General features: G+C 34.0%; 1 protein-coding gene across 1 annotated transcript in view; it reads right to left on the reverse strand.

Moving 5' to 3' along the window:
* Nucleotides 1-1,253: 1,253 nt before the first annotated feature.
* MIGA1 (mitoguardin 1) overlaps nucleotides 1,254-27,021 on the reverse strand; it is a 35,466-nt gene continuing 9,698 nt past the window's right edge. Inside the window, exons 7-16 of the mRNA XM_032217213.1 lie at nucleotides 26,625-26,748; nucleotides 14,343-14,443; nucleotides 12,304-12,422; nucleotides 12,089-12,161; nucleotides 11,394-11,480; nucleotides 10,109-10,207; nucleotides 9,704-9,838; nucleotides 4,106-4,159; nucleotides 2,436-2,552; nucleotides 1,254-2,305 (exon numbers count right to left, since the gene is read on the reverse strand). Of these exons, the coding sequence (XP_032073104.1) occupies nucleotides 2,117-2,305; nucleotides 2,436-2,552; nucleotides 4,106-4,159; nucleotides 9,704-9,838; nucleotides 10,109-10,207; nucleotides 11,394-11,480; nucleotides 12,089-12,161; nucleotides 12,304-12,422; nucleotides 14,343-14,443; nucleotides 26,625-26,748 (1,098 nt within the window). The 3' untranslated portion in view covers nucleotides 1,254-2,116. The remainder of the gene's footprint in view (nucleotides 2,306-2,435; nucleotides 2,553-4,105; nucleotides 4,160-9,703; nucleotides 9,839-10,108; nucleotides 10,208-11,393; nucleotides 11,481-12,088; nucleotides 12,162-12,303; nucleotides 12,423-14,342; nucleotides 14,444-26,624; nucleotides 26,749-27,021) is intronic.

Consider the following 27,021-nt stretch of genomic DNA (forward strand, 5'->3'; position numbering starts at 1 on the left):
CCCAGGATTCAGTGAAAGTTACTAACCTGCACTGTTACATCTATTCCTCCCTTATTATTGAGGTATTATGACCAGAGAAAGAATGGTGCGTCCTTCTGTGTGATAAGTTGACTATGAAATCATGGTACACAAAATGCATATATAAATGCTATAAATATATGCTATCATTCAACGACAACCTCAGCTTCCCCTTCCTGCTTCATGGAATTTGACCCATTTTCCTCTTCAATGGCTTTAACTTCCATAGATCCCTCTCTCTGGTTTGCTTTTAAGCCAGGATTTCTTTTTTTAATTGTGTTTTTTCTGCCTCCATTAGCTGCCCAGTCAAATTTTCATTTACTTAAGTCTTTTCAGATACCACTAATCAAACATTAGGAATCTGTCAATTAACTATTTATTTGCTCAAGTTATATGTCTTTATGTGACTCTAGGCAGTTTACAATAAATGCATATTTTACATTTTTGCAAAAGGAATGGTTTTCTAATTGTTGCAGTTGGAAAAAGAGATTGACTTATCTTGATTTGCTTTTGTATAGACAGAAAAAGAATATTGAACATATTAATATGTACAGTATTACATAATATAAAGACTCAAGTGACATTTTCCTGTATCATATATTCACAATTTTTGGACAGCTATAATATGTTAGGACTTTTATGTGATGACTGGGTAGCATTAAATCTTTCTTCATGCAAGGGACTATCACTATCCGAGTTTATCTAATAAAAATATATAGAACAATTAATATGCAGAACACACTCAACTAATAGGGTATCTCAATGCTTGATAAATCAGCTGTTTAATTTTGTGGCAGAGAATGGACAGAGACTAGAAGTGCAAGGCAGAACTGGGCAAGGGATTTCTTGAAAATTCAATCCAACAAATTTCTACAATATAAAAGCTAAACACTTACACTATGCATGTATGAAGTTAGGACAAAACAGACTATAGGTAGGCTTAAGTTTTCTGGCTGAAAGCTAGGATTAGTGCTGTTTCAGAGAGCAATCACATTACCCCGTTAGGGTCATTTATCCTTCTAAATCTAAATAAAAATGTGGAATGATTGAGGATTGGTGTATTCTGCGAATCTGGCCATTGTGCTTAATAAACCATGTCTTACAGCTTCATATACTCAACTATGGATAATACAATAAACCATGATCAAACAAAACATCTGTGCATGACACACAAACTAGACCCTTTAAGGTATTAATCTGGCATCCCTATTGTTTTAAAAAGAGACAAACACATATTTAAAATTGTAATGGAACATGTATTTACCCTTGCAACATTTTATTCTTTTTAATATACATCTTTTCCCTTAAAAATATACTTTAAATAATGAATTCAATTAGACAAGAACTTATTTATAGTATGTATAAAATTTTAAAAGCTCCGCAGAGAATTATCTATATATTTAGCAATCTATACTAAATAAATAAATATGGTAGAGAGTATTAATTACTCAAAACAACTGCCGAGGGTTCACCAGACTCTGATTTTATGCAATACAACCAACATAAAACATCATAATTTACAAAAAAAAAATTATGATTAACTCTTAAATTTTACAACAGTGCCCACAGAATATTGTCCTAAGGCGAAATGCATTGATACAGTTGCTACACTATAAATTATAGCTTATACACACAAAAACTATATCATTTGTCACCGTATATGTTTTTTTTAATTGCACATTAATTAAGACAAAAAAGGTGCAAATCTTGGCAAACACATCACCAGGTAGAGCTTTTGAAAGTTTTGCACTACCTAATTTATACATTGTAAACCTGGGAGGAACTTATTTACTATAACATGTATTTTTATATCACTTTCATCACAAAGAGATCTGTATTTATGTATTTATCCCCCACAAATAATATTTATGTAATAGTTTAGAAATATATGTTACGTATAAATCCAAGGACAATTGAACTATTTTAAATGATATGTACAGCAATAATTTAAGCAATGACATGTATATTTTTAAACCTCCCTGAGGCTATATTCGACAATATCATAGATTTTGGGTACTTGCTCTGAAAGAAACAATATTAAATTTTCTTGTTGGAGAAAAAGGCAAAATATGCTCATATGAAGAACAAAAACAGAAATTTATTGTACTTTTGCCTCTAAAAGATCACTGGCTGTTGGGTGTTGACATCCATTTACTCCAAAGTAAACCAATAAAAGATTAGTGTGCCGGATTAGCAATTGCAGAAGATCTTCAGCTAAATTATCCACTGACGAGTATCGCACTTTTTCAAAGTCAAAAATATCTTTCAGGAAATAAAGAATCTGATTCTAGCAAAAATAAATGGAAAAAAATAAAATAAAAAAATTCTAGTTAATGAAAGATGTCTAATAAAACAATTATTAGTTCATCTCTATTTTCATTTATTCAGTAAACTCTTAATAAAATAAAGCCACATACCTTGAAGTAGCTGCAAAATTCATTCAGGGAATTTCTAGGACCTAAAAATCCCCATGCCAGAACAGGGCTAATATGTTCACAAACAGCATAGAAATGCGCAAAGAAACCATCAGGAACCTAAAGATGTAATTGGTACAGAAAAGGCAAATCATATTTGTTACATATTGTAATTAGCTGTTGAAGTCAAGATCTGAAGTCTTCAGTCAGGTCCGCTGTTTAAATGGGAGAATTGGTTTAAATTGATTGGTTGCTGGCTGACAGTCTGCCTATAAAAGGAGAGCTGTCAGCCAGACTGTTTTGCGGGTGTTACCATTGACTTGTAATAAAGAGCTTTAGTTGAAGATCACTGTGTCATTTCATTCAATCCAAAATCTAACAATACCCTAGCACCTTGATAGCGAACCTATTCCACAGGTGGCATGCGGAGCCATTTGTTGGGGTACGCCAAGTGTTGCCCTGTCAACTCCAACATGCATGCGTGTGCTGGCCAGCTGACTTTAGCCTTCTTTTTTGGCCGTTTTTCTCCCTCCGGAGGCTTCCCTGAAGCCTTCAGAGGGCAAAAAAACACCCAACACACAAACCGGAAGTTCAGGAACGGACTTCTGTTTTGCGCGTTGGGCTGTTTTTCACGCTCTGTCTGAAGCCTCCAGAGGGCAAAAACCACCCAACACACAAACCGGAAGTTTGGGAACGGACTTCTGGTTTGCACGTTGGGCTGTTTTTCACGCTCCGCCTGAAGCCTTGAGAGGGCAAAAAACCACCCAACACACAAACCGGAAGTTCGGGAATGGACGTCTGGTTTGCATGTTGGGCTGTTTTTCATGCTCCACCTGAAACCTCCGGAGGGCAAAAAGCGGCCGTATGGGCAACCCAGAAGTTCGCGAAAGGTGACTTCCGGTTTGTCTGTTTGCCTTCCATGAAGCCTCCCGGGGGAGAAAAACAGCCCTATGGGCAACCCGGAAGTCACCGTTCCGGAGGCTTCAGAGGGGGCGGGGGAGGCTGTTTTCACCCTCCCCAGGCTCCTAGAAAGCCTCTGGAGCCTGTGGAGGGCAAAAAAAAGTATGCCAAAAGCAGGGGGGGACTGCTGGTCCCCCTCCTGGGGTCATGCACAAAGCATTATGGATGTGGCATGTCCGCATACAACCCTCCTGCGCTCCCCGCACCTTTGGCGCACAATCCATAAAAGGTTAGCTATTAGTGCCCTAGCATCTTGAGTATAAATTATTGTGACATTTTTAAACCTACAACTCTTATAAATTTAAAATCATCTCCTGGTGGCCAAACGACATGTCCATGAAGAGAGTATGCCACTTCATCCTTCTGTGATTAAAAAAACACTTTCTGATGTAGTCTAGAGCCCCGGTAATCTCTTTACCAAACACTAATTATGTTTGTTGTTTCTTGGTAGTTTTGGAGAGACTATTGAGATTATTATTTTGCCTATAATTCAACTGTAACTTCAGATTTGAGAAATTATATTAAAAATAGTTCAAGAACATGCACTACTATCTCTGTTCATAGTTCTGAAGTCAATACTTTACCAACTTCTATAGCTATACAAAAATAATGCTAAATAATGTACTGATCGTCTTAAATTAGCAATTGGCATTGCAAAACAAATGTATAGCATTGCACAGATGTCATCTAATGTAAAATGTCAGGCTACTTACTTTCATTTGTTGCTTTTTTTGTTTCAGGACTGACCAACAACTTGAAGCCACAGCCTAAGTAAAATAATTTATTTTTGTTTATTTACTTGCAAGCATGAACCATTGCATATTTAGAAATAACAGCTAAAATATAAAACAATTTAATGTCTTTAAAATATATTGAATTTGCCATAATATAAACAAATAATTTTACAAAATGTACATTATTTATTGCTCAAAATATGGGATTTGCATCTCATTTTCCCTGTTCTCTCCATGCAGCTTAGCATTTTTCTAAAAGTTAATGTAAGTTGGTGATTAACTATCTGTATTGTTGTGATAGCAGCAAACATTTATAATCTGATAATAATAGATCCAATATAATCATTTATAGTCATTCTGGTTAGCTAACTGGAATGCATTCATCTTTCCAATGTGTAACATGGTTCTTTAACAACAATGACTTTCCTTTATCTTTCTTCATTGTTATCTGTATCTGGGGCTAGTCATTTCCAATGGGCAGCAATCAAAATTTGAAATCCAGATTACTTATTGGTTTGAAATTCTAGTTACAATGAGCAGAACTGGGTTTGTGCTTAACTTTATAAAAAACACATCAACCATGATTAAGAAGTCGTAAGATTGGGATATTATGGCGTTGTGCATGTTAATCAGCAATCAGCCTGCCTCAATTAACATGCGTGCAGAGATTTTCATTATTTGTTTGAGTACTGCTGGTACACGGGAAAAGATAATCACATGGCTCTTTCACACATCCCTTTCAATCACCATTGGACAGGAAAAATCCATGGTATTTATGCAATAGAATCACATCAGTTATATTCTATGGAAAAGAATGCACATTGGCACATGAGCAGCACTTAAAAAGGAGAAAATAATGCAATGCACCCTGAGCAGCATTTTTTTAATCTGTATTATTAGATTTATTTACATTAGTTCTTAATTTTTCCTATCCACACATTTAATTCTACTGCACAGATCTATTTTAAATACTTTCCTCGGAACACTTTTTTCCCAAACATAAATTAAACAACACCAATCCAGGAAATATTTGTTTGACAAGTTTCCAAATATCTCTTATTATGGGAACCCAGAAGAATATATATGATAAATATACTCCATCATAAGAGGTTTTCATTTGTCTGGAATGATAGAAGACCTCCAAGGTCCCTTTAAACCATATTATTTCATGTTCTATACTCTAAATGAATTAATATTGCACATTATTTAAGAAAAAACAAGATAAAATAAAAGCAAGAAGAAAACTAAAGGTACTCAATTCAACCATGGAAAAAAGTATATCTCTATAATAAGTATTTTAAAGAGCTTTTGTACAATAAAGAACAAAACAAAATAGTACAAACAGAAATAAGGACCCAAGCAGTGATCTCAGGCTTATATTACTATATTTGCAATGCCTCAAATAATTTCTGTTTGGGGATTGTAGGAAAATGAAACTCTGATATATTCAAAAGAGCTGGCAGGTTTTTGCAAAGAAATATTATTTTCCTTTGCCACTAGGAGACATTAAGCAAGACAATATCAATGCAATATTACAACTATGCAATAGTTATTTATTATCTCTTCTGGTACCACCATAATTTTTGTTGGGGAAATATCCCCTGCTTGCTACCTCCTAATGCAGTATTTTGCAGCATCTAGAGCTAAGCATTTTAAAAAAACAGAAGGCTGGTTAAAAGAAGTATGGTCCAAGTGGCAAAGTGCATCTATTCTAATGCCAGTTTTCCAATTCCACAGAAAGTTTCAGTGTGCCAAACAGGAATAATGGTTTCTGAACTATGCACTATAAAGAACATGCCCAAATACATCTGTCTTATTATATATAAAAGATTAGAAACTTTGTTCTTTAATTTCTTTTAATTTAATTAAAATGTTGCACAGTTTGTACATAATTTGCTTCTTGTTAAACTCATTCTTTTTATCAGCATTAACTCATCAATACTGATAGAATTAATAATGCTTATTTAGAGCAATCTTAGCTGTTCCAACTGCAGATACCCAATCATGCTGTGCTATTTTTTTATTTAGAAAAACATTCTTTTGGAAATATCTTTTCAAATGTATGTTAAAATTTGTGAAAATATTTTATCAATCTTAGTGTTTAAAGAAAGCTGCATATTTATATGATACCATGTTTCAGAACAAGGACTATCTGTAACCATAAAAGTATAACCAAATTCTTTTGTTTTGACTGCATTGTAAAAAAAAAAAACCTATTCTAAGAAAAAGCATAACTTGAATAGTTTTTGATAAAGCTAAGCAGTTTTGTCCTAATAAGGACTGGAATCATACAATATACAGATGGCAAATCTAGACTTTTACTTCCCGTAGGATGTAGCAGAATTTTAATGGAATGTACTACAACATTCTAAGTACTAGGAAGTAAAATGAGACTGGCCAAAACCAGTTCAGACATAAACAAAATATATAATAAAAGAAAGTAAAACTATTCAAAACAGAATGAAAGCTTGCAGACTAGAAGATGTATGACTTCCTCTCAGAGAATTCCAAATAGCCATTGTCTCACTTTTTTTTTTTTTACTAGATCTTAGCCAGACTGATCAAATAAAATAGGCAAGGAAGAAAATATATGGCATATTTATTGTTCCTCTTCCTGGAATTGGAGCAATATGGTGAAGCTCACAACTCTGTCAACTGCAGAGAAATTACAGTAGATTCAATACAAATAACACAGAAAGAACTGAAGAGTAGAAGTCAAAGTGAGGAGAAAGAAAAGGTGCATATATATCTCTGAAAAAGAAGAAAGACAAAAAGGAAATAACAATGAGTAAGTTGGATTCTGTACTGATCCAGCACCCTGAATGCTGGATTGGCACAGAAAGGAATGAATGGATAACAATGGCAGGTCAGACTTGCTTCCAAGACAGATGAAGAGGAATCTGAGAGGGAAAGAAATATACTCCAGATTAAGAAATGGAAACAAAATTCACAGCTAGAGAAACTCAAATTCTAACCCAATCTAACATATGGCATATTTTTTGAAATTAATTTCCATTTTGTTAGTACATTACAGCCTTTGGACCTCTGCTATTAGAACTCAGGTATATGTATGAAGATGCTGCGAAGGATTTAAAAACAGAATTTAGAATTGGATCCAGGAATGGCCAAATGCCAATGATGATTCACTGTGACTGGAACATCAAGTTCCAGTCACAGTTCCTGATGTCACGACTTGTTCATCTGCAGTTTTTTTTTAATAATAATAATAAGTTTGTGGACAATCTCCAAAGGGGAGCCTCCTGTACAATGCATTGTAAAAAATGAAGTGAGACGTATTAAAGGATGGATCACTGAAGCCAAGTAATCTCTATCCATGTGGATTTGTTGCTGGAATACCAACCAGTAGGCTAAAAGGCAGAAAGTTGTACTCCTAATGAAAAAAAAGGGACTACGAAATGCTTTCAATCTATGAATGTGAAATATATTGTCCATACGTCAATACAGATAGTTTTCGACTTACAGCAGTTCATTTAGCAACCATTACAACGGCACTGAAAAAAGTGATTTATGACCATTATTCACACTTACAACCATTACATTATCTCCATGGTCACATAATCAAAATTAAAATGCTTCTCAGCTGTCTCACATTTATGATGGTTGCAGCATCCCAGGTTCATATGATCACCTTTTTTCTGAAAAGCAAAGTCAATGGGGAAACCAGGTTCACTTAACAACCATGTTACTAACTTAACAGTTGCAGTGATTCACTTAACAACTGTGGCAAGAACAGTCGTAAAATGGGGAAAAATTCACTTAACAAATGTTTTGCTTAGCAACAGAAATTTTGGGCTCAATTGTGGTCGTAAATTGAGGACCACCTGTAATACTAATGTGTAAATCTCCCAGTAATTTCAACTAATTACTTTTGGGGAAATAATAAATAGCATAGGGGATAAGAAAGAATTCTAAGGAACTACAAAACATTCAAGCTCTTTGCCAAGAAAAGAAATGCTAACCAACGGTCTATAATTATTACAGTATGATCATCTACATCTGATGATGACTCTGCTAAAAAAAATGACACTACTATATTCCTTAATAGAATTGCAATACTCTGTCTCTTAAATAGGAGTCTATGATCTCACAGACTCACTAATCGTACTTTGCCTAGCTATAATAAGCTGGGATAGGCAAAGTGCAGAGCAACAAAATACCAGACAAATTGTCCTTATTTTTGATCCCTTAAAACTGCAACATGCAACAATGTACTGTATGTATTGTGGAATCTAAGCTATAGGGCCTGTAAACAATTATGTTATCAAATATGTCTTGCAAACATGTCACAATATGCTACAAAAATTCTAGCAGCTCTTCTCTTTGAGCTAAAACCCCAAAAAGCAACAATGTTAAGAGAAGTGAAGATGGCTGAAGAATAAAAAATATTTTTCATTTCATCACTCCTACTGAATAGGTTCAACAGTGAACTTAATGAAATCTAAAAGGATTTTATTTATTTATCAGCACAAATACATCACATATGTGTGTGTGTGTGTGTCTGTGTGTATGTATGTATGTATGTATGTATGTATGTATGTATGTATGTATGTATTTACATAGAGAGAGAGGGGGGACCATGGCTGCCATGAAGGTAGTAACATGCCAGCCTTATAAGTTAGACCAGACAAAGAACAGGACCAGATGAGCTAATTCTTCTTTATTGAAATGCCCTGTCCACATTCCTGCTGCAGGCTCAGTTGTCTTTTAACTGACTATTCTCTTGGCTGTGTTTCTTTGCTCTTTCTCCCAAGGCCATTCTCAAATACCACTACATAGCATCCATCACTGATCTATACCTAATGAAAATATTGCTACCAGCATCAAATTTAAGATCCTCTCCATCAGCCACAGGTGATTGGGTGGGTGCTTAACCTGCCTAACTCTATCCCTAACCCAACCCTTTAACCTGATCTGATGTTGACTAGAATATAGGGAAAGGCTGATTATACACAGTTCTGGTGTTGGTTTTACATATATCCTAACACACGTAAATCACGAACAAGGGACATATTAACTGACCTGGAGCATAACAAAAAGTAGAAGAGAAACAGTTATTTAGACCATTATGTAAGATGTTTAATGGCATTTCTTCACATGGAGCACATCAAATTATTGAATTTTATACTCCTTCATACTTGAATGTTACTATAAAATATGGTCTAAAAATTATAAACAAAAATCAGAGACTTAAATCAACTAAGAAAACATAACCATAGCAATTTTGAAAACATTACATAAAAAAAGGAAAGTTCTATAATAAGCTTTCATTTAAAGTATGACTCATCTTACTTGGAACCAATACACCACAACCCTTTTTCTCGGTGGATCCAAGAGAATCATATCTCACTTTCTTTCTCACCGGAGTACCATCATCCTATTCACTCTGCTTAAAGTGCATTATACTCTACAGAGACTGCCTCTTATCCATACTTTTAAAAGTTGAAAAATACTTCTCTCCACAAACTGTGTCCCAGCCTGATGTCAACATCTGTAGTTGGTATCTCCTGCCAGTTAACGCTACTATTGAAGCATGGAATGAAACAAATATGGACTTACAGTTTCTTTGAAGGAGGAGTTCAACCAGTGGTTATTAACTATATTCTGTATAGACATGGGTGGGTTCTCTAAGTCTTCAAAAGAATCCATTAATATGAAGTCCAAAACAACATCATAAAAGTTTAAATGTTTCACCTACATGAGGATCAAATTTTTAAAAAGGTACTGAGCACATGTATAGAAAAGAAAAATCATTAACAACTCATGCTATAAATTACAATAAAAATCCTAGCGATATTTTAAACAAATTGTTTATTCAAACTTGGCAAATGTAAAATAATAAATAAACTAGATAAAAATAACACAGTTCTTGAAATATAAACAAAATAAATTTCAGTAAGGAAATTATAGCTATCTAGGGCCAAAAAAGAAAAAAAAAGCTAAAAACCTTAATTGAAAGCATACCCCATAAGCAGCCAACTCCATTTTAGTATGAATCCATTGATCCGCTTGTTCTAAAAAAGAGATCATTTCATCAAATACTTCCTCAAATTTCTTTGGGTTCTGTAAAGAAAAACAGAAAACTGAAGAAATAACTTGCACATTATATGGATTCTGTCATCCTTGCCTTAAAATTGACATCACTGTTTATTTGTAAATCAAAGGGTAATCTAGAAATAAAAAAGTATCTCCACTATAAAGTAAAGGTAAAAGTTCCCCTCGCACATATGTGCTAAATCCCTTGCACCCTGGACATAAATTGTTTCAACTCCTACCCTCAAAACAATGCTATAGAGCACTGCACACCAAGAGAACTAAACACAAGAACAGTTTTTCCCCGAACGCCCTCATTCTGTTAAACAAATAATTCCTCACCACTGTCAAACTATTCACTAAGGCTGCATTACTATTCCTATTAGTCTTCTCATTGTTCCTATCACCCATCTCCTCCCACTTATGATGGTATGACTGTAACTTTGTTGCTTGTATCCTTATGGTTTATATTGATATTGATTGTTTCCTGATTGCTTATTTGCACCCTATGACTATCATTAAGTGCTGCACCTTATGATTCTTGATGAATGTGTCTTTTTATGTACACGGAGAACATATACACCAAAAACAAATTCTTTATGTGTCCAATCACACTTGGCCAATAAAGAATTCTATCCTATCCTATTCTAGTCGTTCCTGACTCTAGGGGGCAGTGCTCATCTCAGTTTCAAAGCTGAAGAGCCAGTGCTGTCCAAAAATGTGTCCGTGGTCATTGTGGCCAGCATGACTAAACACCGAAGGAGCACGGAACGCAGTTATCTTCTCACCAAAGTGGTCCCTATTTTTCTACTTTCATTTTTACATGCTTTCGAACTGCTAGGTTGGCAAAAGATGGGACAAGTAAGGGGAGCTCACTCCGTTACACGGCACTAGGGATTCGAACCGCCGAACTGCTGACCTAAGAACTCAGTGTCTTAGCCACTGAGCCACCATGTATAAGGCATACTATATTGTGATATCTGAGTTTGCATACATGTTTTATAAAATGACACGTAAAACAATACATTTGGGAAATATAAAACATATAGCTATAAACTCTTATGAACAATCACTGCCATATGTAGACCAAATTTATAATTTTAAAAGGAGAATACTACTTCTCCAAAATAGGAATAGTTGTTTCTTAACTCATATAATAAGGGCATTAAATGGCCAAGCATGTTACAATACACTTATTAAAACAAAAAAGGTTTACCTTTCTTGCTCTCAAAATTAAAGCACATAAAATTCTTCTGCCACTTTCAGCAAGAAATATTCGATTTGCAGAGTCTGAAAGAATGACCTGTTTTTTTTAAAAAAAGAAACCATTAATGAGTGAAACATGTTAGAACTCAAAATTGAAACCAAATGCACAAATCCATCTACGTTTTGGGCCCTATTACTCAAAGATAAATTTCACTAAATAACTTCTTCTTGAGTAAAGTTGCTTTATCAAGAAGGGGAATGGAATCTATAGCTGTGTTCACACAATGCCCTAAGCCCGTGATGATGAACCTATGGCACGCCTGCCACAGATGGCATGCAGAACCCTCTTTGTGGGCTTGCGAACTGTCGCCCCAGCTCAGTTCCGCCGCGCATGCTTCCCAACGGCCAGCTGGTTTTGGCTCTCTGCCAAGCATGCGTAGGGGGTGGGGCGCATGCAGGAGATGCGCGCGCACCATGGGAAGGGGGGCACACGTTGAATAAACTTTAGATAAACTTTGTAAACTTTAAATAGTTGCTAAGCAGCCAGTTATAAAACAAGGACTACCTGTACCTTATAAAAGCTATATAACACTGATTATGTAACTTGTTTGGTCCTGATTACAAATCTCCTCTGTGTAATAATTTAATACATATACGCCAAAAGTAGCACAAAGATGAGTTAAAATGTGTCTCATGGAGTTCTACCTGAAAAGCTTGCCGTATACAGTGGAGCTTAGCAAGGAAGTCACTGTCTCCCAAACATTCCAACATTTCAGTCCTATGCACAAAATAAAGAATATTTCAAAGATAATCACTGACTGGCCTTTTGATTTAGACATATTTCAAAACAATCAATGTAAGTCCTGACAACGTTTTAGAAATTCTGCCATAAAGATTTTTAGAAATGTAAAGACATTTACCTTAAGACACGTGAATAAATCTTTCCTTCTTCTGCCATGCGCAAAGCTTCTTCATATAATGGGCAGTGGCAAAGTGAATCCATGTGGTAATAGTTTCGGCTCTCTTTGTGTTCTGTAAGCTAAAATAAAATCGTTTTATTACCAAGTTACTTTCAGAGTCATAACACCTTTGTAGTCTTTTGAAAGGCACCTGCTTTTTAATATCACTTTACATTGCAGATTATGAAAATCAAATATGTAAAAGAAAAGCTAGAATAACACATGGATCAGACATAGATATGGTACTTTGTAAAAACAGCAGAATAAAGAGAAATTAAGAATAGGGAAATAAATATCCACAGTATATTAAGGCAGAAAATTACATTCTTGGACAGCAAAAATAGCTTTGTTGGCCCCCCAAAATAGCGATATCTAGCCGCGATAAATGCAGAAAAGAATTAGATATTAATTTACACATATATATCTCAAAACTCCAAAGTAATATAAATGACTTAAGTAGTCTGTAAGAAGGGATGAGGCAAAGAAACAGGAAAGTAAAAAAAATATTATTTTGTATCATTAACTTTTGTTATAAAGTAAAGTATCAAAGCCTTTTATTGAATGAATTCCCAAAGCAAATTCTAGGAAAAGAATGGAATGCAATAAAGCATAATAAAATCTAGCAATAAAAGTCCAAACCATAAAACATTACAATCATTATTAAACTTTGCAATTTGGTGGTCAAACATAGCTAGATGAATAATTGCTTGATTAGAAGCCCTTCATAATGGCAAATCTCCCATTCAGCATTGAAAGCACTCCAAAGTGAATGTCTTCTGCCACATCACTATTATATGCATATTATCAAACTATACTAACAACATTTGAAGAACATAATAAATAGGTGGTCCTATAGAAGAGAGCAGTTTCCCAAATAACCTGGTTTAGGGCTAGATTTATAAATGAAGAATAACTTCCTGGACCCAGCTTTAATAGCTCATTGCCATCCAACGCAGAGCTTTCATATAATATTGTATCTGCTCAATATGGAGACCTACTTACCTAGGTTAGATGGTATTATTCTCCAGTAGCTAGTAGTTTACAAGTCACTTTAACGGGGAGAATATTAATTTTTTGACATTAAAAGTACAATAATATGTATTTGACTTACTTCTACAAACAGGATTTTAACCAATGTTTATGGAACAATATAATTGGCCTAAGATGAGCAATTAATACTGTAATTAACACTGTCCTTTAAAGTCACCTTTCTCAATAATCTAGTAACCTTGAAATTGCTGTTAAATTGAAAAATAAATGACGAAATGAAATCTAATTTACAGCTGTTCCAGATTAAATATGTTTTTCTGGGAAATGAACATTACAATTCCAAAAACATGACCATCAGAGAACTTCAAAACCATCATTTTTCTTGCAATGTTTTGATTGAAAAAAATGACCACTAGAATTCATTAGGCATCTTTCTCATGAATTTATGGAAATTTTCATATTCTGCCACTCTAGTCACAGACATATGCTTTTCTACATGGAAAGCATATGAAGAAGCATTCTAGTCATGCATCTGTGAATATTTCATTGTGTGTGTTCTTAACTGTTATGTTTTATGTTATGTATTCATAATTATTATGAACCAGTTTGAGTGTTGCTTACAGCATCAGGGTAGAAGGCATGATGAGACCATGAGTTCTAGTCCCACTTTAGGCATAAAACCAGCTGGATGATCTTGAGCCAGTCACTTTCACAGCTGTCTCAGCCTTAGGAAGGAGGCAATGGCAAACGAATTCTGAAAAAATCTTGCCAAGGCAACTGCAGGTAGTTGCCCAGGCAGTCTGTGAGACTCAGACACAACTGAATGGAAAAGAAATTGTTATGTGTATTTGTAATGTTTAAATGTCATAGAATTACATTTAATCTTTATATATCTGTGAATCTGTATACATTTGTCAAGACATTTTGTTCTAGGAGATTTAATTAAAGACCATCATTGAGTACCTCAAGTGCATAATAATTAACACAGTAAGACAGCTTATTCAGTATACCTCAGCAGCTGAAACAAATGAATCTGTTGATCCAATGCTTATTGTATCTCGCAGACTGAATTCATCTGTAATATCTTTCATAGTATTATCCATTTGATTACCTTTAAAAAAAGAGAGAAACATATGAATTAAATTTTGAGTCTTCTTTAAATCCCAACAACTATGACTAATTTTATTTTACTTTTATCTTAACTTATTGTCTGCTTTTTTCAAGATGGCTGCTTTGAATATTGATGGACTGCTGAATTGTATTAAGTGTTACAACAATATCAAATCCTAGGCTTTAGATGGAAATTTGTTAAAGAAAATTTCAGCATGACTAAGCTTAAATTTTAATTGATAAATTTACATCAGATAGATACTAATCTCATCAGAGAGCTTTTAAATTAACTCCTAAAGTAGAATGTTATATGCAACAGTGTTTGTTCTATTTCATATACTATTTTAGGAATATTCTTCTTTTGTAGTTTCAAAAATAAATAAAATATTTTACCAGGTTCTCAGCTGTTTTGACCCAAAGCAAAGTAAAACCACATTATTTTAAAAAGTTGTTTTATTTTTACTTAATTTTTACAGTAATCTTCGAAAAATAAAATGCTGTTTTCTTATTATGCATTTGGGCAGTAGAAGTTATATACATAGGAACATTTCAATTTTCACCCATGTCTTGAAAACAGAAAAGAAATCTTATTAACACAGACATTCATAATAACACTTGGGGGATTAAATGTTTGAAAATACAGTACACCAGAGCTCTTTGAAACTTACTGAGTTTCTGTCATATAGCTGTGACTTATAACAGAAAGTTATAGAACCACTTTTGTTTTTCTCTTCTCTAAAAAGTCATTAGACCGAAGTCAGGTGTTCACTGCTGTAAATTGCAACGATTATCTTTAGTGTTCAGCTCAGGGGTGAAATGCTACCGGTTCGCCCAAACCAGTAGTAAAAAAAATGCTACTGGTTTACCCAAACCGGTAGCTCCGACGATCAGCTGTGCAATGATCAGCTGTGCTGCACAATTAATTACTGGTTTGCCCAAACTGGTAGCATTTTTTACTACCATTTTGGGCGAACGGCACGCATGCGCGCATAGCGCCAACCGGTAGCAGACTTCTAGTTCAGCTCTTTAGTCAAAGTTTCTAAAATGAAGTCTATGGAAGCATTATGATACTGCAATTGGTACATAAAACAAAGGGATAAAAATTATGCACAACCTTTCATTTTCTACATAACAAATAAGAGGCTTTAGAAAAATTGTGTTTTAACCTTTAAAGAACACTGAAATGATTTTTAGAAAGAAAACAGAGAAAAACTTATGTGGATTTCAATTATTTGGCCTATATATACATAGCATAAGTTTATATGGTATCTTGGATATTTTCTGAAAATTATTTTCATGGTATATTACAAGTGCAAAGCTGTGAGACTGAAAAAAGTAACTTATTCAATAAGAAAGAAACAAGTACAAGAAATACTTATTTACTAAAAAATATAACAGGTGCTTAGAAATAAGTTGCTAGGCTAACAAACTGAGTCATTTTCAGAAAAATACATATAAACATATATTAAATGCGCTATATTTTTCTCTGACTGAATCCTTCAAAAGAAATCCCTGGGTTGTAACTACACGTATCATAAGCCATAGTGGTGCAGTGGTTAGAGTGCAGTACTGCAGGCTACTTCTGCTACCTGTTGGCTGCCTGCAATTTGACAGTTCAAATCTCACCAGGCTCAAGGTTGACTCAGGCTTCCATCCTTCCAAGGTGGGTAAAATGAGGACCCAAATTGTTGGGGGCAACCGCTTAGAGAGGGTTAACAGAGCCCCGTAAAGCGGTATATGTCTAAGTGTTATTGCTATCAATGTCATCACAAAGACAGATTTTTCACATATTCTACCCCAAAAATCTGTGAAATCTCATATATTAGTCATGGAAGACCTGAATAGATCTTCAGGTCTTCTATGACTAATGTATGAGATCTTGGAGGCCTTGGTGATCTCTGACCTTCATTATTTGCTTGGACATTTCATTACTTGACTAGGTAACATTATCAGTGCAAGTGAATGTGGGGTTTGTTCCCTGTTTATTTATAGTGGGTTGCCCAGCCAGTGTTCTCCTTGGTAATTTAGGTTAGTTTAGGTTAGATTAGATTAGGACATTGTTTTCTGCTTGCTTGAGTGTCTCATGTTAATTCCTGCATATCTGGATAATGTTTGCTGGAGAGGATGTGTTCTGGTCCTTTTTGTTTCTTTCTTAGCATTTCAATTATCTCTTTTGAATGGTATGTAAATGTGGTTTATCTCTATGTGTCTGGGTTGTTACAGTGCATTTATACTCATCTGGATATGAGAACTTGTCAACTAAGATTTGTGTGTGCTATTTTCAAGTCATGTTTATGTCAGAGAATACCTTGCTTTAGTTTTCAGCATCAATGCCAAAAAAAGGGGGAAGTGTCTTTTTGGATGTATCATTTCATAGTTAAGATTTATAGAGAGCTTCAATTTGAGCAATCCCATTTACAAATTCCTAACCATTGTAAGCAAATGCATAAAACTTTGAAAGTTCTACCTGTCAGGTGTGCCTCCCTCAGTAACCAAGAAAGAAACCTCTCAACTCCATTGTTTGTGGAATTAAAAGTACTTTTACTGGTTATGAATAGATAGCAGCGAAGTAAAGCAAGGTCTGAGGCAGAAAAGCGCGAAATCATACATATTAAACATTTGCCCAGCCCCCTCCCTCCAACAACCCCCACCCCATTACCCAATCTGCAACTCCCTTAGGTGTCATGTGGGTTGCATCTCCAAGAAGCATCATCAGGTTGGTATGCAGGACGGTTGGCCTTGACCAGGTCCAAACATCGGCCACCAACATGCGCAGAAGATGGTGAGAACCAAACTCCCTTTTTGACTAATCCTCCTGTACTAAATTCCCATCCCAAATACCATGCCCTCTCCCCATTTCCATGGCAGCCGAAAGCAAGTAAGCGAAGCAGAGGCTGACAATACCCATCACAAAGCCTACTAGTCTCTATTCATAAATAATAAGCCAGCTGCATTAATTTCTGGCAGACTTCCCAACTTATTAAACAAGGTAAGTAAAAGTCAAGTACATAAAGGAGATTGTAGGATGCACGCTTTCTAGCTAGCATTTTTCCGTTTCATTAAATATTATCAGCAACATTAATGAATGTTATAAATTTCTCATATTAGTGACTTCCTCCATTTGCTACGAATGTAACATATGGCTGTAGGTCCTACAAAACCGCTAAACAGTAATTCCTCTTTACAATTACTTTTTTTAAAATTCAAAGACATAACATCAAGTGTTATTCAGAGAGCACTTGGTTAATTTTTCCTAGACATCCATATGCTTAAATTTATAATGTACAAATGTTTAAGAGAGATTTAGATAGAGACACTGGCAAATGAAAGCTCTAGGAATGCACAGCTGCTTGATCCACCCTGCCATTATAGGCAGTCAGTCCCAGATTTCCTACAAAGTCCTGAATTAGTTACCTCATATGCTATCACCCTATTTATTTCAGAAGACACGGTTCTCAAATGTATCCTCTTGTCTTTAAGTGTCACTGGATTTTCTAAAGCTTATTCTCCTTCCAAAGCAAGCTATAAAGTTGAAAATTGGAAATTAACCTAAAATCAGATTACTTACATTAGCAGAGAGAAACAACACATGGCTGACTGAATAGATACATAAATATATTTTAAATATAAAAAGTTTAACATTTAGAAAAAAAAGACAAAAGGATCTACTCATTTTGGGCAATTATTACTAATTATTATTGTTATCTAAATTACAAGCTACTTCTCTGATCATCATGTTAACAAATCTAAAATATAAAGAAAGTCACTTTTATGGTGATATAATTGTCTGGAAGAGACGAAAATAATTCTCCTGCTTTTTTCCTTGCAAAACTAAAGAAATTGATAACTTTTTAAAATCTGTTTCTCATAGAATTCCTCCTTTCTTAAACATTTCCTTCTTTCAATACTAATATTTAATTTTTCTAATATTAACACAAGTCTTCTTCACTATTTTTTCAAAGGAGAGATTATAATTAGCCACAGAACTAAAGGAATATTTGATTACGAATGAAGGCAAATAAATGTGACCCAGGATCCTGCAAAATTTCATCAGCTTTTAAATGAAAGATGGAATGGGTGAACAAAATAACAGATTTTGAAATCCTACTGCTTATTATCAGCTGTACTATTTAAAACTGGCCTTTTCTATCTGTCTAGCCACTGTGTTTCCTGCAAATTTATTCTTAATTCCATTCCTTTTTAAAAAAAAAAACTTTCTGGATCTGACTATCATATGTTTCTGTTTCTAACTTCAAACATTTCAATATACATTTTCATCATTTTCAACACTATATAATTATTTGTAGTAAAATCAAAACAATAATTTAAAAGGAGTTATTGAAATACTGTTAAAATGCAACAAACACTGTGTCCAAAAGTAGGGCCAGCTCCAGTTAATTTTCATTGTTCAACTGCCCTGTGTGAAACATAGTTTATCAAATTTACAAAATACAATATTATTTGCAACCTCAAGTTAGGTTTTTTTCCCTACTATCTTATATCTGTAACAGAATTTTTGTGATATGAAAACAGTAGAATAATGGCATGGTGCTTTTTGGCTGCTAAGCTCACGTGCTGTCTGTCTGGAAGAGCTTAAATGTCCAATTCATAGAAGAGGCTTAAAAATCAGTAAGCTCCAAATCCCCGGACTCAACACACTGCTCTCATTCCCAGCTGCCCTGACCTTCTTCCTCTTTGCTAAATTATTTACTGTATAATCCGGGTGCATTAAATCCTCATACATATCTAAGGAACATTTTTGTTATATGCATTCTACTCAAGAGTACCACTGCCCGTTTCCAAAAGCACTTCTGGAAAACATGCTTAACAGGACAGTATCCTCTTCCTTGTCAGCCTTTATTACAATTAAAACAGCCAACTTGATCACAATTCCCAGCAGCAAGCCTTCCTGTAATATGCCATCACTTTGGCCAATATGCCAGGCTAAGTCTAACTCTTTATCTGGACAGTTTATGTCTGCCTGCAACCTCGTGAATTAAAGAAAAGGGCCAAAGCTCAAGGAAAAATGAAGTGATGTAAAATTTTGCTCTATTTCTAGAGCAGAAGAAAAAAATGTGATGAGTCTCACTGAAAATATTTCCCATCCAGCATCATGTTTCCAGAACAGAATGACAAATGGCTTCATCAGAAACCTAGAAACATCCATTGTGCTCTCTAAGTACTGCCTTAAAATTTTGAGGAAACAGGCACCCAACATACTCAAAACAAGTATGTTCTTTACTAGTTTCAGCTGATCAAAAACTAAAATCCACACAGCATAGGAAATAAAGCTTAGGTTGTTCACACACAGAAGTGTCACAATACTGATTTAGAGTGCTTTAAAACTTCGGCAAAACAAAATGAAGCAACAAATGCTTAGCAATAACTACAGTATTTGACTTCTCTACTCTTATTAAACATGAATGAACTCAGAGAGACTTTTATTTACATTCCTTACATATGTGGGAGAGCAGGAAAAATAAAAGCCATATACAGTATGAAATTCATAAACATACTGGGCTTCACTGCTAAAAAGGAAAGAGCTTGTAATTATTTTGAACTCATTAAACTGCTTAATCTAAGGCCTGTTTAAGAGACAGGAAAGAACATTATATAGTATATATAAATTTTAACATTTTCCTGATATTTGTTCTAAGATACTGTTCAAAGAAGAGCCTGGAAGAGTTCTTTTGGAGGACATGAACTCAAGCAGCACACTGACTAGCTTTTGATTGGGACATTCGTTTGAATTACAGAAATGTATTCAAAATATCCTTCAGCTTATTTAACATGGTCTATTATTTTGGCCTGTTGTTTTCCTTCCCGTTTGTCAAATCCTTTCTGTTACAACCTTATTGAAACTTTAACCCCTTTATTAATACTGGCATTTATTAATAACAGTATTACCACTTGATATGCTGCAGGCAGGGTTAATTTGAACTTGGGTGTTTGCTAGATAACTCGGAGCAAAGAGCTAGGTGTCCCCCCTTCCCATGTGTCTGCTAATTCCTTTCACAGTCATTGTCCCCATTGGGCAGCTGTCCCCCGAGGCAACTATAAGGGGGAATCCAATCGCCTAACTTCACTGCCTAACATTTTACTGGTACCACGTTCTGTGCCCCCGATATCAGAAGCTAGAAAACGTAAACATTTGACTGAAAGGGAACATTAGGAGGGTCATATCTCTCCAGTATACTAGGGAGGTATCACTAAAAATTATATAAACTAATCATTATGAGATAGTTTACAAACCAAAGATCTTTTTAGTAGGGAAAACAAGGAAATCAAGAAAACTATCAGGGAAAAGAAGGCTCTTAAGCAGGTATAACAGAAGAGAATGAAAACCTTCGTGATTTTTTTTTGCAAATAAAATATTTCAGATTTTCAGTAGCTACCAGAAGTAGGACATTATTTAAAGAGAAGCACACATTCAAAATACAGTTAAATAAATGTATAACTATCAAGGCCAATATTTGTAGTTCCTTATTTTCAGCATAACTGCCTTCTTTACACAAGTTTTTTTATAAGATTACTAGAAATCTGTAAACCATTGGGTCATCATTTTGGAGACATTTCCCTACCAAATTCCTTTAGGTATATAATAATAAATATAATATAATTAATATAATAATATAATATAATATAATATAATATAATATAATATAATATAATATAATATAATATAATATAATATAATATAATATAATATAATATAATTAATATAATATAATATAATATAATATAATATAATATAATATAATATAATATAATATAATATAATATAATAATATAATAATATAATAAATATAATATAATATAATATAATAATATACCAGTAGTACAAGTAGTATGCATAACCAGGAACCAAGCTTAGATTATAAAAATCAGTGATTATAAGAATCAGCTACTAACAATAGTATTGGTTTATTAATCAAACATTAAAAAACATAATGCTTAGAAAAAGCTGCAATTCACACACCGATTGCAATTTGGATGGGGTTCCACTTTCAAACTGTGCCTTAGGACAGCAGACTTCAACAAATTTAGACAGAATATAAAAAATGCATACATGGCTTAACACAATCTAATTCACTCAACTGTCTCTATCTCGCTGACTCTACCTGTATATATTGTACTTTCCTTGCATAAGGTATTTAGACAAAACTGGGGGTAATATTCTTCTTTTACAAACTTTGTTATTTACTGGCCAATAACAACCAAATTATTTAGTCTATGCAAAAATGTTAGTCTGGCAGCAAATCAGTTAGAAACAGTTGTGTAAATTGCATGGCAGGGTCTTAACACAGGGCTTACTTACCATGTAACAATAATAATGTGACTGACGAAATTCTGGACATTAGCTCTGTTATTGGGCTTTGCTATAATTCACATCAGCCAGCTGTATTTTTAATTTGCTATAAAATACTGTGCATATTTCTGTTGTGATTAAATAAATATGTCCAATTAACTTGCTTTTTCTGAATGCATGAAAAATAAAAAAATGAAGTAGGAAGGGGAAAAAATACTTCTGGCACTAGAGTGTATTTTAATTCCTGTTCCAAAAGACTGACAGACTAATTTGGTCTTCCTACCATTTGTATAAAAAACAAAACAAAACCCTAGTTTATGTTCTACCAATGTGGAGTTCATAATTAATATTTTCTAGGAATGTTTTCTAAGAATATTCCAGGAAAGCCTCATATGATATGAGAACTCTGATTGTGAGGGGTGGTGGTGGTGGTAGAGTCAGTTTTCAAATCTTAACTCATACACCTATCTTGAAGCTATGACTAACGCCAACGAAGGACATATATGACTTTGGAGCCGCTAAACTCTGAATCAGAGAATCCAAATAAAACTCAACTGTTAATCTCAGTAACCTACTTCTCACAATTTGTGAATAGCAAAAGTATGTTGCAATATTAAACATTGGGGGAAGAGTCCCACAAAAATCCACCGTCAGATTAAGCTGTAATTAGTTCCTGCGCTCATTGGAACCTACTTTGCTATTTTCTAGATAAGAAAATTATAAAACTGCAAACATCTATGCCATACATCATTACCCTTGTAAATAGAGTGGAAGAATAGGATGTGATAATGAAGTGGAGAAACCAGGGGGACAGTTGTCATTTTCACTATATGTGGGTGCAAAGTGCAAACCCAAAATGAGATGAGTCAACGGTTCAGTGGGTTCACTGATGAATAAACAGATGTTCAGCAGTAAAATGTGAATCAAAAGAATATACAGAAGATGTTTATTTTTTCTAATTCAGGTTGAGGCACTAGCACAGCTTAGGGATATTAAGATTTTAAGAATTCCAGTGAGTGCATTTTCATTTTTTTCCAAGCCATAATACATTTTTGTTTAAGAGGACTTAGAAACATCAACAAGGAGGGATTTTCCCCCTCATATAGAATATAGGTTGATAGCACAATTGTAACAGAACTGATTATTCTTTTTATATACACCATCTCTTCTTTAACTCCCTATTTGCTTAGGCCAAGAAAATTGACAAGCTTAGCATTTAACATTGGAAGCCCACAAACAAAAGCTTTGTATCTTTTCTTCTGTGTTGATAATACCGGTAGGTTAATATTTTCATCTTCAAAATTAGAATATATTTTTTCTTCTGTCTTTTTTATTTTTGCCAAGAAACCAATTGCTTGTATATTTTTCAAACTTGGCAACTTTAAGATACGTGGACGTCAACTCTCAGAATTCTGAAGCCTGCATGCTGGGAGCTGATATTCACACATCTTAAAGCTGCCAATTTTGAAAAGCATTGTTCTAACTCAATCCACACAGAACTATTCCATTCCCCATTAAGTGTCATGTTCAATTTGGCTCAATCTTCAGACAGACGAAACTAAGAAAACAGAAAGTCTTAAATATTTTAGCCTTACTGACCCAATTCCTCCTAATATTATTACATTACTAAGTTTTTCCTGCCATATTTTCTTTCCATTGTTGTGCCTGAGTTATGCTGTGTTTGGCAGGAGTCTGCTATTTTGCAATGCCAAAAAAGTTGTTGCTAGCTCTTACCTTGTGTTCTTCAACTTTTCAGTTAAAGAAATTATAGTCTATGAAATATGGAATGTAATAGATTGATGAATTTGCTATTGATTCTTATTTAGTATAAATTGTGTATTCAAAATTTGAAGTCAACGAGAGAATTCTATCAGAGTTTGTCTGGTAATTCAAGGCTAAAATTTCACTTAATGGAGGAAAAAAATAAACCGATAAGGAAAAAAAGTTTACTGAAAACATATCGTCTAATGAAACAGCAGATTTTTCATATTAAATTGCTTTGAAAATCATATTAATCATACGGTGATAGTGAAGACAGGGATATGGATCCAAAAGTAAGTTAAAATAAATATTTAGCCCTGGCAATGCATCAGATGTCTTTAATTTCTAGGGAAATTGTATATAAATGTTTGCAATATTAAATATATACATGATATTAGCATTAATACTAATAAGGAATAAATGGTTAAATAAGTAGAAGTTGTAAGAATCTTGAGAGACTATGTAATTTTACAATTCACTATTCTGCAGACAGGGCAGTCAGATTACAGTTCAATTTCAATAGAGCTGACTTCAATAAGCTAAAAAGGAAAAATCCTGAAAAATGAAATAAAGGCGGCCCAATCACAAGAAAGAAACATGGAAGGTATCTGATGAATCTGGTATAGTTGCATGAAGTGCTTATTGACCAAATGAGAAACAAAAAGAAAGGGGCACATAACTAAAAGAGATTGTAAGGGAATAGCCCAAATTTGTAGGGATAAGGTCAGGAAGACTAGGGGTCAGAAAGACTGCAATGAACACCAAAAATAAAAAGCATTATATGAATATATGCAAACAAGAGAAAACTAAAGGAAGCAATGCTGTCTAGAGAAGATAGCGAGATGATGATGGCAAAGTTACTACTCCATTCCTATTTTGCAACTGCCTTTTCATAACAAGAAAATGTGGTCCAACCTGTCAGAAGCTGCATCATTGTAGGGGAGTAGGTGGTAGAAGATAGAAGATAGGCTCAAAGCCTTCAAGTGCAAGAAATGCAAAGTTCTGCACGTAGTAGCAACTCCAAGATAAGCAGCATTAAATAAGCTACTAAAGATGGAATTTTTTGGGAGAGACTTCTCTTGATTTTATAATGCCATCTTAATTTTAATTGGTTTTCTACATTTGATGTAAGCCATCAAGAATCTTTTTTAATGCAATGGGATAGAAATATATTAAATATGTAACTCAACATAATGTTTGTGAGAAGTATCTGGATGTCCTGATAGAACACAAAGTAAACATAAGTCAGAATTGTGCTAATCGTATACTTCTATGAACCATTTTTTAACTTCTTTGCCACCTACATTAGATGATAAGATCTATTTAGGTCTTGTAGTCTCACCACAGACCCCATTCCACCAAGGAGAGCAGTGAACAATAAAATACCCAAGATCTCAGGAAAATGAAATATGAATATGTCCTCTTTGGAGCTTGTTGATAAATATGGAAGATCATAGATTTATCCTTTAAAAAAAAAAAAAAGGAGCAATAGTAGAAGCTGAAAAAGATGCCACTCTAGAGATTTGGACAAGGGTGCTGTCTGGGTTCATCCAAGACCTACATTTGACAGCTATGTGTGTCCACAGCAAATAGGAATTAAAGTAATGAAAACATCAGTTATGACAGGTATTACAAAAAGCATGTTAGGTACAACATATTTAAAAAGCCTTTAGTTTTTTTTCTATATACTGTTGGGATGTGGCTTACAATGAGAAGCTGAATTTTTCACGCCTGGAGCACCAATATTATATAGTCATGATAAACATGCATAAAAAAATCAATATGCTATCTCTTCATAAAAAAGATTCTTTTTTAAAACAATAATTTGTAATATTCTAATTATGGCTGAGACATACTATGACATTTATTGAAGTCTTTAAAAATATTAGAACCTATTGACTAGTCAGGAAAGAAAAATTAAAAAGGGAACTGTCGCTGATCATGGGATATGTACATCAATTTCAACATGTTACAGTATGATTTATAGCATGAGATCACACACCCAAGCTCCTTCCTAAATTGCTCTACAAGGTGCTAGAAAACTAAATGTAAAGGTACCTTATCCAAGGAAGTACATTCAAATGCAATATTAAAATAATAGGAATTCTGACCCCTAGTGGCTTTTTTACTTCAGTGTCATAATTTGGTATTAGAAAAAGCATGGAATTCTTAACAAAGTTAAGAATTCATCGTTTGAGGAAAAATTACCTATTGATAAATAAGTCTTCTCCCCCTGGAATTCTATTCCTGGTGGCTTCATGAACATATAGTTTTTTTGGCTGCAAAATAGAAGTGACTTGCTATTGGCTTCCTGTGGGATGTTGGTTAAAATTCTCAATCTAATTTATAGCCCAGGAAATCCCTAACAGTCTCCCACAGAAATACAGACCAGATCCAATCCTACCAACTTTCTTAGTACAGGTAAGATCAGAGAGATGCTACCACCCGCTAAAACCTCTCTTGACTTCAATCAAATAGAATGACTATTTGAAAAACAAATTCCCTAGGAACAAACTGGGATCAATATAATAAACCATTTTTTAAAAGGAGAAGAGCAAGTCTTAACATGCTTTGCTAACCATATACTGCATCATATTTTAGAATCCACCAAACATTTTATACTCTTTTATTGAGATTAATTTTATATTTGATTGGCCACTACCTATATAGCTATATATATCAAAGTGGGTCACTGGCTAGTGAAGATCTGTATTTTATTTGTATATATCTATACAAATAATCTATATATAGATTATATATAATCTATATTTAAAAAATTACTCCAAATATTTTTAAAGCTTACTTTTATGATTATGGAAATAAATCCAGTTCTGTGGGTATTTTATGTAAAAGAAAGAAAGAAAATACAAATAATGCATTTACCATTATTCCAGACCCCCCTTAGTTATCAAGTATAATTATTACCGTAGTTCAGCCTTCTCTAACTACAGGTCTTCCAATTGGTTGGATCATAATAATTCTCAGTTAATATAGGTCATTTCTAACAAGAGTTACAAGAGTTACAATCATGTACATCTAGATAGAATTGAATTGAAAAAATGAACTGTATTATGTCATGAAATCTGGAAACTTAAAAATCAAGAAAACTCACCAGCCTCATTGGCAAAAGACCCTGAGTCAGATGCTCCAAGGGAGGCTTCAAATTCTTCCTGAAGGCGGTAGGCTCTCTGGAGCAAAAGTTCAAGCTTATGTATAAACTCTGCACTAATGATATCCTGTAAATAAAAATTACAAGATATAAACTAATATTTTAAGCAGCTAATGGAATTGCTGAGATGATTTGCTGATTTGATTTATTTACTGTGGTGATTAATTATTTATGCTACATCATATGCAAGAACAGCAGGATTGGAAGAATTAAATAAAGAAGCAGCTAGGTTATTAACCCAATCAAATTAGTCAATACCAACATGTTTACTTCTAGATATATCCTACAGGACATGAAGCTTCCAATAAATAAGTTTATAATACAACACAATATATATATA

This window comes from Thamnophis elegans, chromosome 5 (genome assembly GCF_009769535.1).
Source record: "Thamnophis elegans isolate rThaEle1 chromosome 5, rThaEle1.pri, whole genome shotgun sequence".
In the NCBI taxonomy this organism is placed as follows: Eukaryota; Metazoa; Chordata; class Lepidosauria; order Squamata; family Colubridae; genus Thamnophis; species Thamnophis elegans.